Source organism: Vipera ursinii (genome assembly GCF_947247035.1).
Source record: "Vipera ursinii genome assembly, chromosome: 1".
NCBI classification, from domain to species: Eukaryota; Metazoa; Chordata; class Lepidosauria; order Squamata; family Viperidae; genus Vipera; species Vipera ursinii.
The window spans coordinates 40,775,765-40,789,078 of record NC_139512.1 but is presented as its reverse complement, the minus strand read 5'-3'; the positions used below and the strand labels follow the sequence as shown (position 1 = coordinate 40,789,078).

General features: G+C 37.0%; 1 protein-coding gene and 1 long non-coding RNA gene across 5 annotated transcripts in view; one reads left to right on the top strand and one right to left on the bottom strand.

Annotated features, from left to right (window-relative positions):
- The window catches only part of LOC310650755, an 852,012-nt gene that overhangs the window by 12,487 nt on the left and 826,211 nt on the right, over nt 1-13,314 (top strand). The window lies entirely within an intron of this gene.
- PRIMA1 (proline rich membrane anchor 1) overlaps nt 1-13,314 on the bottom strand; it is a 95,202-nt gene that overhangs the window by 15,922 nt on the left and 65,966 nt on the right. For all 4 annotated transcript variants that reach the window (XM_083379474.1, XM_083379477.1, XM_083379476.1 and 1 more), the window contains one exon: nt 968-1,094. In XM_083379474.1, coding sequence (XP_083235600.1) covers nt 968-1,094 — 127 coding nt within the window. The remainder of the gene's footprint in view (nt 1-967; nt 1,095-13,314) is intronic.

Genomic DNA, 13,314 nt, shown 5'->3' with positions numbered 1-13,314 from the left:
TTCACTATGCTTTGTTCAGAACCTCCCAGACATGCTAGTTTTGTGTGCAGGCAGGAAAAAAATAAACACACATGAAGATCTAATGTATGATTTTCCAGCTAGAGGGTACAGGCAGAATTTTGTAATTCAGTGTACCTGGTTCTTTTACAGCTTCAGTGATGTTGGGGCTCTCGTAACATAACACTGTTCCACTATTCTGTAACAAAGTCTGGACTGCACTGAAGCAGCCCATGCTGTGGCTTTCCTCCTTCCACCATTATCAACCACTCAGAGGCACTTCTGGTGCTGTACATTCCTCCCAAATAACTTTCAGCTTCTTCCTTTGGGACTAGGTGTTCTCATTCTATCTTCCTGTATATTCAAGCCCTCCTGAAATCAATAGCTCTGTGCTTGTTTTGGGTTATTCTGATCTTTCAGTTATTGAAATCAAGACATGGAGCAGTGGGCTAATGCCTCCTTAAGCAGTGGGCTAATGCCTCCTTAAGTAACACCAGCTGCCTGCAATTAGTGCAGGTTCACATCCCACCAGGCTCAAGGTTGACTCAGCCTTCCATCCTTCCGAGGTAGGTAAAATGAGGACCCAGATTGTTGGGGGCAATTAAGCTGACTTTGTAATAATGCCGCTTAGGGGGTGTGTGAAAGCCCTAATAAGCAGGCATATACATAGAATGAAGGCTACTGCTAAGCTTGTAAGCCGCCCTGAGTCTTCGGAGAAGGGCGGGATAGAAATGGAATTAAAATAAAAAATAAAAATAAATAAATAAATGTCTAGGATTTATGAGCTGGAAAAGAAAGGGAAGGGAAAGGGAAAATTGTTAAAGAAATGGCACCAGAGCCAGTGTGTGTAACTATGGTATCCCTTTTAGAGAACTGCACTATCTGCCACAGTGCAGCATCTCATTGCTGGTATATTCAGGAAACAGCTCATCTTGTAGCATCAAGTTTCAATATGCTAACACAGTCTTACCTTTTTATGGCTTTGTAGCAAATGATGAAAACTAGAAAGAGGAACACTGGTATGGCACAGCATGCGGCAATAATTATAGCTGGACTTGGCCAGGGCGCTGCAGCAGGACAAATAGGAACGGTGGGAGCTGTAAAAGATAACACACTTAGTTGAGTCCTACCAAGCACAAAGTTTATGATCTGAAGAGCTCTTTTAACCTAGAGTGAGGAGGAAATTGCCAAGAAAGTCAATTTATACCATAGAACTTTCTCCATTACCTCAGGGAATAAATTCTACGGTGCCTTCTCACTACATATTATAATTCAGTAGCTACCTTAAATTCTCACTGGTCCACGCAGCTCAATGTTAATAACATTTACTTTGAGTCCAGCCATTGTAGTTTATGAATTTGTTTGTTTGTTTGTGGTTTAACACAGCGTTTCCCAACCTTAGGAACTTGAAGATGCGTGGACTTCAACTCCCAGAATTCCCCAGCCAGCATAGCTGGCTGGGGAATTCTGGGAGTTGAAGTCCACGCATCTTCAAGTTCCTAAGGTTGGGAAACGCTGGTTTAACACACTCAGTAAATCTAGCTAACTGTGGTTCACTATTGTTAACCAAATCAGGCAAAACATGATATATAAACTCAAAGCTCTGCTGGGTTCAGCAAGGACATTTCCAAGACCTATTTGGAGACGCCAATGCTTTCTGCAAATGAAACAGATGCTGTGGCACTAAGTAAAGGCTTATCTCTAACTCGTAAAACACTTGAGTTGAAAATCAGAAATCAAAATGTCTTAACATAGATGGAAGCCCCATTTCTTAGTAGCTGCCAATCAACCATTCTTTATTTTACCAAGTAAAAGCATGCTGCTATGTCAACATATTAAACTCAATGAAGGAAAACACATCAAAGATAAATGTCAAATCTTCCAATCACTGGGCTTAATGGAGTTCTGAGGATAGTCCCTCCCACTCCCCAAACTTCTTTTAGTTTGGAATATTTTCTTTTTTTGTCACTTTCTAAAGCACCTGGAAATTAGGATTTCAAAATCACATATATAAAGAAAGGGCTTCAACTTTAAAAAGTCTATTTGTACTGATATTAACTAAAAGGTAGATTGTTTCTATTTTATTCTATCATGAAGCTCAAAGAGGTATAAACATAGCTACTGAATTTAGTCCTTACCAGTTATGGTAATTATATAGTTAAGCAGCTAATTCTCTAAAGCACAATACAGGTCTTCATAACTAATATGAGATTTGAATGCAAGACTTCCCAAATCAAACCCAATTCATGAACTAATATACTGTATATTCAAAATTAAACCTGAGTTCAGTGGGAAATATTTTTCAGGGAAGTGTGTATAGGAGGTCTTTATATAGTATTTGTTTCCCAAAGAGGGTTTACTTTATTGTGATTAGGGAAACAACACACACTGTTAGTTACTTATAAGAAATAGTATCTTCAGGATATTGCTTTAATTTACTATGAAATTTAAGGAATGTAGCTTTATTTTTGCCTCTTTAAGAGAAGCTAATACATGCACAGAAAATTATCACTGTAAATATAAGAAACAACCAACATTATATTTTGTTTTTATTCAAGTCACTGATCTGAGATGGATGGTTCGACCAAAGGTAGGTAGGAAGGAAGGAAGGAAGGAAGGAAGGAAGGAAGGAAGGAAGGAAGGAAGGAAGGAAGGAAGGAAGGAAGGAAGGAAGGAAAAAGCATTAATTTTCAGCTATTTAAACAATTTCATTTTCCGAAACTAAAATACAGCAGTTTCTTTATATCATTTATACAGTATTATTTTAATGGCCCTTAGAAATGAAATATTTGCCTTTATTGAAACAAATTTTCTACTCCTTTATTTGTACATTAATTTCTTGATTTGGTATATTTCCAATTTATTTTCCACCTTAATTCTTTTCTATATCATTTAATTAGAACATGTTTCAATTTTTCCAAAATAAAATCAGACTAGGGGAAACCCTTCCTATTTTTCTTGCCTTTTTTCAAACCATATCTTCACATTTTTTGAGGGGGTGAAGTATTCAGTCTTCTAGTCATAATGATTTTAATTCACAACTCTCAGACCAATTTACACACCTATTACCACAAACTATTTCCATAACGATTAGTTGAAAAAGTCTTGAAAGATATTAAATAGTGCAAAGCAAGAGTTTGGTCCTGAATATCCTTGGTCTGGTGTCTATCTCTTTCCCCAATACAAATCATTTTACTGTACTTGAAGCAATTCAAGTATGTTGTGGGCTAAATCAGACTAGGTAACACTTATGCAATGATGTGAGTAGCATTAAATAATGTGAATGAGGTAAATAATAGACGATATACCACCCTGGACTCAAGTGTGTTGAAGAAGTAAAATGCACTTTTTGAAAAATTCTTCCATTAAGTAATAAGCCAACCTAGTACGGGTAGTCCTCTACTTAAAATCACAATTGAGCCAAAACTTTCTGTTGCTAAGAGAGACAGTTGTGAAGTGAATTTTGCCTCATTTTACAACTTTTCTTGCTACAGTTGTTAAGTGAATCACTGCAGTTAAGTTAGTAATAAGGTTGTTAAGTGAATCTGACTTCCCCATTGACTTTCTCAGAAGATCACATGACCCCGGGACACTGCAACCATCATAAATATGAGTCAGTTGCCAAGCGTCTGAATTTTGATCATGAATTGTGGCCATGGGGATGCTGCGATGGTCGTAAGTGTGAAAAATGGTCGCAAGTCACTTATTTCAGTGCCTTTGTAACTTTGAAAGGTCACTAAATGAACTATTGTAAGTCTAGGATTACCTGTACTGCTAAATATGATATTTTACCTTTTCATAGCATACATAAAAAAAGTAATTTTCTGCTAATTAAGTTAGTCCATTTTTCCATTTATTTTTACTACTTGAGCAGACAAAAGGCAAATAAGTTTTTGAAATTCAGCTATTAAGAGGACAATAAAAAAAACACCAAGAAGCTGGCCCAGGAGTTGCTATGGCACAAAAAAGGTGATTGGCCAAACAGTCAAAGATGATGATGATGATGATGATGATGATGATGATGATGATGATAATAATAATTATTATTATTATTATTATTATTATTATTATTATTATTATTATTATTATTATTATTATTTTATTTATATACCGCCCTTCTCCCGAAGGACTCAGGGCAGTGAACAGGGCAAATGTATAAAAATACAAAAATACAAAAGTTAAAAGGAATTAAACATAATGCCCAAGGTAAAAACAGTAAATACAAATATTAAGAACAATAAAAACCCAACCCATCCCCCATCAGGCCAAGCCGGCTTGTTCAAATAAATGCGTTTTCAGATCGCGTCGGAAGAAGCAAAGGTCGGGCGCCATCCGGAGCTCGACCGGCAACCAATTCCATAACTCCGGGGCGCCCACAGAGAAGGACCTCCCCCTGGGGGCCACCAAACGACATTCTCTGATCGGTGGCACCCTGAGGAGGCCCTCTCTGTGGGAACGCACAGGGCGGAGGGAAGTTGATGAGGGAAGTTGATCATATTTTATTTGTAACATTATGCATACGCAATATAAAATATACTTTAAAATAGAACAAATCATATATTTGGACAACCTTTAAGCAAGATTTATTTTGGGAAAATTATAATTGGATGATGATGGTTGTTGTCATTATTATTATTATTATTATTATTATTATTATTATTATTATTATTATTATTACTGTTGTTGTTTAAATATGCTGTAGGCCAAATAAAAAAAGCCATCTGAACACATGCCATTTAAGAAATGAATTCAGCATTAAAGAAATGACATTTGTATTAGTGGGGATCAATTTAAATATATGTGTCTTATGTAGTATTCATGAACACACTTCGGCGACTCCTTGGCATATCCAGAATGTCATCACATCAGCTTCGCTTCATTGTCCCTGACCCTTAGAAATGCAGTTGGCAACACCTGAGCAGTCATGAAAGACATGGAGAACTGGATCAAATTTTATAGCAAGAGGAAAGACTGATAACAGAGTGGGTTACAATGAACAATTCTTCACAGGACACCAGATTGAAACAATTATTTGTGAAAACACAGATCACTGTCAGGCACTCAAAAAAGCTGGCTTCTCTGCTGGCCAGGGACTATCCAGAAAATAATAGGTCTCAGACCAAACAGGTTTATGGAGGGAAAGACAAACTGTGCAGACAATTTTGTGCATTCCATAAAAGGCTAAAAGTAAATCATTCCTCAAGCTGAGCTTTATTCCTAGAGAGATGGGCATGTAGTTCTTGTTTCCTCACTAAGAACCGAACAGCTATGCCCTTTGCTTTCTTCCCTGATATTCTAAAGATTTCCCAATGTAGTCCTTGGCCTGGGATTCTTAATGGAATCTTATCCAAAAGCTAAACAGGACTAGATTATTTTACCCTCTCTGTTGTGACAATACTTTATACACAATTTAAATGTAATGGGAAAAGAATATTTATAGTGGTATCATTTTGTGCTCTCTCTGAACAAGGATTGCAATCTTTAAATTGAGTTATAGAGATACATTGTGCAGAACCATCCTACATTCAATAATTTTAAATAAAGTTAATATTCATAACGCTTAAACCTGCAATTTAGCATAGAAGGAGAGCAGTGAATTTGGTAAAATTGCATTTTACATACTAAAATTTTTTAAACTTACAGGGTTTTTTTTAATTCTTTCTGTGGAATTTCCATGGAACTTGAATGTAAATTCTTAGCAATTATCCAGAATAATTGGAGTCGGGCAACATGTAATAATAAGCAATGACATAACACAATTGCCAAAATTATTCACTGGAACATGTGTAAAAATTATCATGTGCCAGTAATAAAAAATGCTGGGTACATAAGAGTTGAAAAAGAAGCAGAAAATGAGCCGTTAAAATATTGTGGGGTTTCCAAATGATAAGATAAGACCTTGGTCATAACACATCAGATTTAATTGTAGTTGAAAAGAAGAAAGTGTGGCTAATTGATGTGGCAATCCAAGGCGTAAGCAGAAGAGAAGACAAAGAATTGGAGAAGAACACAAGTATCAAGCTCTGAAAATCAAAATTGAAAGATGATAGCATAAATCAGATGTGGTGGTCCCATTGGTTATCGGCACACTGGATGTCATACTTCACCCCCCCTCACACACACAATTGAATGGCACTTAGAAAATCTGCACATTGATAACATTTCCATCTGTCAATTACAAAAGGCCACATTGCTAAATCTGCACATATTCTATATCCATACATTATGACATCCAAGGTTCCTGGGATGACTGGATCCCCTTTGCTGAATCACTATAACCCCACAGGACAGGTGGGCAATATAGTTTAAATCAGACTGAGGTTTAGCATTGATAGCTCAGATTTTTATACTGATTACCCATAAATACCTATAAATATAAATCTTTGCTTGAAACAAGAATTTATAACTTACTGCATGTAACTATTGCCAAGTAACCACAGCTGGAAAGCTTGAAAAAAACATCTTACTGAGTTTTCAAAAAGAAATTTACAATTTTAAAGGTCAGTCTTACTTATTTGCTTCTTTTGGTGGACTACCTAATGAAAACAATTAAATAACAGTAAACATGGATTTAAAATTAAAGCAAGTCACAGAGTTATTTATTTATATGAAAATCATACAAATGGTCAAATAATTCAAATTGTGAGTGTACATGCTGCAGATAGGTCTTTCCCAATATAACATTGTTAGTGTGCTTTTTAAAACTAGTCTACTGAACACAGTTGAGCTGTTGTCCAAGGAAGCATATTTAGAACTGCTCAGTAAAATATTATGGATTGCTGATTTATCAATTAGACCAGTACCAGGCAGTTCATTGCATATAAATGAATGGATACCCATTCAGAAAACTATGCTAGCATAGACTGGAAACTGCACTGGCTATGGATATTCTTTCATAAATTTGAATCAACGCACATTAATACACAGGGCTTTTTTTGTTATAGAATGCACTGGAACAGAGTTCCAGTACCTTTTTTCAACAGATTTTCCAGAGTTGCATTCTTTTCCTATTGTTTCCCTTCCTATCTTCATTTGCTTTTGAAAATGCCCTGCTGGTGGTACATTGCGAGCGGGGTCCCCTCCGGCACTGTCTGCTTCCTCTAGAACCATAGCCAGAGCCTGGCTTGATTGGCTGGGTCGGACCACGTGGTGTGGAAGTCAATGGTGGTGGTGAGAGACACGTAAACATGGAGGCCATCTTTCACAAGAGGATGAGTGAGCCTTCTGCCTTGTGATTTGGAGGTATTATTATTAATAGATATTAATTTGCATTGTCAGATGTAAAGGTAGACCTACAGTATGAGGGAAAGAGGAGAGGAGAGGAAGAAGAGGGAAGTAGGAAAGAAAGGAGAAAGAAAGTAGAGAAGAGGGAAGACAGAGAAGGAGGGCAGATACAGTGAAAGGGGAAATAGACAAGCAGCACCCAAACTTACGTGTATGTATTTATATATGGTGATATATAATACCTACAGCATTACTGATATAACAAATGTTAAATACCTGAAAAAATGTTTACATTTCATTGGTTAGTTTGTGGTATATTAAAGGAACTGTGGAAAAAAAAATATCAGATCCATTTATTAAATTGAATTTAATTTAAAGGTAAATTAAAAGTAATCTGTTCACTGACAAAGTTTCAACTTTAATTTGATTCAAGTCAATATCCATATTAAACTCCAAATGTAAATTTTTCCACCTTGTTCGACAACTTCTTAAAAATAATTCAATCTTTTACAAGCAACCAAATTTTGTTTTATTGGGCCAATTTCATTCCACATAGAAAGCTGACATTTCCACTCATTAAACTAAATGGGTATGCCAGTGGTAACAAAATCCTAGTCTTTTAGATACACTAAAAATTGAAGGGGTTTTTTTTTCAACTACAAAGGTAAACCTTGTAGGGTAGGCAAGGTGGGTTGTATGACGTGAGTTCCAGCAGCTTTTTTTTAAAAGCACTGTTAATACATAATATTATACTACAGGATCATTAGAAAATTATGCATACCATTCATTCTGAATATTAAGAAGAACAAACCAGGAAAGCCCTAACCAATTCCGAGCATGGTGCCCTCCATGTGAATAGGACTACTATCCCAATAATCCTCATTAATATGACTCTAATGGTTGAATGTAAGGAACTGCAGCTCAGCACATCTGGATGGTCCCTGATGGGGAAGGCTGAATTAAACTATACCTTCTGTCTAATAATCATGACATTAATTTGGCAGTTCATAGTGCTACAATCTCTCTACAAATCTGAATTCATTTATTAAAAGTATATTTTTGACATCCCTTGATTCCACTTTTGTCAGTACAAGTCCCCATGGCAGATCTAAAAATAAATATAATGAATGATACATGGAATTTCATTCTCTCTTTTTAAAGGATACATTTTATGTTATCTAAAGGTGTCAGGATGACAATTTTAAGAGAAAGAACCTTACAGTTCAGAAAATAGTCATTGCCTGGATAGGAGGAGAGGAGGGAGGGATATTGCAGAATACTTATAACTATTCTAATTTTTCAGAGAAGTCTCAGCTCATAGAAAATTGTACAGGCTTACAAGCTTATGAAACTCAAAGATTTCCAACAGCCATCAAGGATATTCCAGCTGTATAGCTAGATATTACTCCGTCCTTCTTAAAGTCTCACTGTAATTTCTTTATGGAATATAAAGAAAACTTGTTCAATACATCAAAATATCTGCAGCCTCTGTCACTCTTCTGAGACTTATATGCTAAGTGTGAACCATGAACCAGACTGGAAGATAACTAAAAGACAAGTAACAGAAGTTCTGAAACTAAATTTAATACAAGGTCTTGGGGGGAAAAATCCAACACATGGTCTTATGTGTTGAGAAATTCTGCCTAGGGAAATGTTTAAATATCTTCAAATATCTTGAGTCTACCAGTCTAGGGAATGAAATACATCTTTGATTCATTTTTATTTTTACAGTATTTTCCAAAAGGATTATAATTATGCTAGAATCAACCTCAAAAATTGAACTTAAGAAGTGACTCACACATACTTTAAAATAAACAAAGGCAGATTAATTCCATAGTCAATTTATAAAAATGTTTCTTCTTCCTTTCACTGTAACTGAAGTTTTAGTCATCTTTTTACTGGATGATTGGATGTTTCTGAGGCTAAAAAACTGAAGGCAGTTAACATGCTGAAACAAGTTCATATTCAGTTTAAGAGACAGGGATAATATTAAGTTGCCATCCTTCTCTTTCCTATTTGGATAACACTGACTTGCTCTGGTCTGGAATATGATACAGTATATTCTTAAATTATTTTGCAGTTATAGCCACATTTATACAAAACCCTCTTTTTAAAGACATCCTATGAACTATGCAGCATACTTGGAATGTATGGAATATTGCAATTTATGTCAATAATATAGTATAAGAAAATTGGGGTTAATCTTGTTACCTACTTCAATGAGTTCCATCAGACTTTATCCTCCCTTTCTGCCACTATTTACATTTTTAATATACATATTGAATATAAGCTTGTATTTAATGTTATATTTAGCCTAAACCAGATTTCATGCTGCCATTCCAAGTTACAGAAAATCAGACTACGTGGATTGATTGTTCATTTAAAGGAATAAGAGGCATGTTTCCCATTACTTCTGCTAAAAATAAAAGACCTTTCCCAGAAGTATCCAGCAGGTGTCTATCTATTCTTTTATCTTTTACATGGGAAAAAAGGAACAATTTTATTTAGTCAAGCTTTTGGCAATGAGTCATTTCATGTTTCCATTATTATGGTTGGTTACAAGTGAACCAAATGTTTAGACTGGATTTGGCATTTTTATCTTCCTATCGAGTCTTTCCCAAGGACCTGGCTTAGGCAGATGTTGTTGTTTGATGGTGTTAAAGGTATCCTTGCAGGACGTAAGCTGTTCCAAATCGGCCTGCCTTTTGTAGTTGACTAATGATTTTCTCAATGCCAATGGTGTTCAAGTGGTGCTCCAGATGCTTTGGGATTGCACCCAACTCACCAATTACTACTGATACTATCCTTGCTTTCTTTTGTCATAGCAATAGCACTTAGACTCATATACCCCTTCATAGTGCTTTACAGCCCTCTTGAAGCGGTTTATAGAGTCAGAATATTGACCCCCAACAATCTGGGTCCTCATTTTACCCACCTCAGAAGGATGGAAGGCTGAGTCAACCTTGAGCTAGTAAGAATCCAACTGCTGGCAGTCGGCAGAATTAGCCTGCAATCCTGCATTCTAAACTACTGTGCCACCACATCATAGACGTTCTACTATTTGCAGGTCTTTGTAATTTATTATTTTCTCCAGTTCTTTCTCTTCTATTCTGCTGCCTTCTGTACTGCCTATCCACTATCCAAACTTTTTTTGTCTTTCATATCAATAACTGTAAAGTCGGGGATATTATGTCACAGCTTTACTGCCTTCAAGTCAGTGTTGATTCCTGGATGACTGCCTGAACTAGTCCCTGTAATTTTTACAGTAAGCCCCTTTGAAGGTTCAATATAAGAAAAACACTCAAAAGCCTACAAGGGCAATTCTTTGTGCAGACTACTGGGCATCATATATTTTTTCAGGCAGCAGAACACTAGTCCTGATTGGACTTGTGTGATTTTGCTTTCTGCACAACAATCCTTATTCAGCCAAGTTGACAATCAAGAGCAATTTTTGTTTCCCTAATAGTCCCAAACAGAGAGGACTAGGCAGGCTGTTTCCTGAAAATGTATTTTATTTATGAGTTGATTTTACTTATGATTTATAAGGCTGCCTAATCATAAATGACTCAAGCAGCAAAAACAGATTTTAAAAGATCCAAAAGCTAAATAACAGAAACAAAATTTCAGACTTCTAAGGATTTTATTCTCCCTCCTATAGAATAGAATAGAGCTGGAAGGGACCTTGGAGATCTTCTGTTCCAGGAGAACCTATACCATCTCAGACAGGTGATTGTCTAGTCTCTTCTTAAAAATCTCCACCCATGATTTCTAGAGGCAAGCTGCTCTACTGGTTGATGGTCCTCACTGTCAGGAAGTTTCTCCTTAATTCCAGGTTGCTTCTCTGCTTTGATCAGTTTCAAGCCATTGTTTCTTGTCTTTCCCTCTGGTGCTTTGTTAAACATCGTGACCCCCTCTTCCTTGTGGCAGCCCCTCAAATACTGGAATACTGCTATTTCTTCTTTTCTTTAGACTAGCCATACCCAAGTCCTGCAGCCATTCTTCATATGTTTTAGTCTCCAGGCCTTTGATCATTTTTTTAAAAAATCCCATTTATATCCCGCCCTTCTCTGAAGACTCAGGGCGGCTTACAATCTAAAGCACAAATCAATGTGCTTAGCAATAGCCTTCATACTATGTATATGCCTGCTTATTAGGGCTTTCAGCCCCCCCCCCAGCGGCATTATTACAAAGTCAGCTTATTGCCCCCAACAATCTGGGTCCTCACTTTACCTACCTCGGAAGGATGGAAGGCTGAGTCAACCTTGAGCCTGGTGGGACGCGAACCTGCACTAATTGCAGGCAGCTGGTGTTACTTAAGGAGGCATTAGCCCACTGCTCCACCAAGGCTCTTCTTTTAGTTGCTCTTCTCTGAATTTTTTTCAAACTCTCAACATCTTTTTTGTGATATAGTGACCAAAATTGGCTGCAATATTCCAGGTGTGGCTTACTAGGGTTTTATAAAGTGGTACTAATACTTCACGTGATCTTGATTTTATGCCTCTGTTTATACAACCCAGGATTCTATTAACTTTTTTTAGCTAATGGTGATGAGGGATTTACCATTCTTCCCTTCTTCAAACAGACCAGTTCTATAAGCAACCTTCCAATGCAAAAAGAATTGTCTGGGCAGAAATAATGGGACACAATGGTTTTAAACTCATTAAATGGGGGAAAATCTGTACAACCTCTGAATTACCATAAAACTCCACAAGGAAAAAAAAGGCCTATATTCACTTTGATTTACATTTTTGGTAAATCTTTAGCTTCACCACTTTGTTGATTAAAGGATTCCTATCGTAGGTTTATTTGCTGAATTTGAATATAATTTTTCACATTTTTAAATGCTTGAAACAATTATGAAACTCTGCCAGAACAGTGTGTACGGGTAGGGGACAATGAGGACAATGACTTGGACCTGGCTTCTAAAGGGTTAGGCTTATGCCAATTAAGATCCATTTATTGTATAGCTGGACTGAGACAGTGCTCTATATCTGCTGCCAAGAGAGTCTAAAGATTACTTTGGATGGAAATCAACAGCATCTGACTCATCGATACCTTTCTCTGAAGTATTTGAACAAAGCAAACAGGCTAACCATTTTTAAAATTGAAACATTTTAAAGCAAAATGGAATAGGCATCACAAAAGAGAAAACTCAAAGCAAGCTAATTGAGGAATTCAGTGTAACTATTTAAACAGAGGTTGAAAGAACAGATAACATTTTTCATTCCACTCAACGAATATTGGAACAACCCCCATTCATTTGATCTATTTATCCTATCCATCCACCCACCCAACCTCCTGCACATGCACCTTCCTTTAAGATAATCTGCACATATATTTCAAGACATTATGCTTTGTGCTGGAGTAGCTGCCTATACATTAGGAATTCAAAATGCACAGATATTGGAAAGGGACGTAACACTGAACTCATGTTGAAAACCACCAAAGTTTGCGAAATCCATGGCATTTTTTAAAAAAAATGAGGAAATAATAAGGATGGATACACATTGGTAGGCTATATAGAAAAAGATCGGCAGTTTGGCGGGTCGAATCCCGAGTGCCGCGTAGCAGAGTGAGCTCCTGTTACTCGTCCCAGCTTCTGCCAACCTAGCAGTTTGAAAGCATGTAAAAATGCAAGTAGAAAAATAGGGACCACCACGGTGGGGAAGGTAACAGCGCTCCGTGCGCCTTTGGCGTTTAGTCATGCTGGCCACATGACCACGGAGACGTCCTCGGACAAGCGCTGGCTCTTCGGCTTTGAAACGGAGATGAGCTCCAGCCCCTAGAGTTGGAAACGACTAGCATGCATATGCGGGGGAACCTTTACCTTTAGGGTGACATGATAGCAGTGTTTCAGAATTTGAGGAGCTGCCACAAAGAAGAGGGGGTTCAACTTATTTTCCATAGTATTAGAAGCAAGACAAGAAACAATGGATGGAAACTAATCAAGGAGAAAAGCAACCTGGAATTAAGGAGAAACTTCCTAAGAGAGAGATCAGTTAGCCAGTGGAACATCTTGCCTTCAGAAGTTGTGGGTGCTTTATCACCGGAGCTTTTTAAAGAGAGATTGGACAGCAACTTGTCTGAAATGGT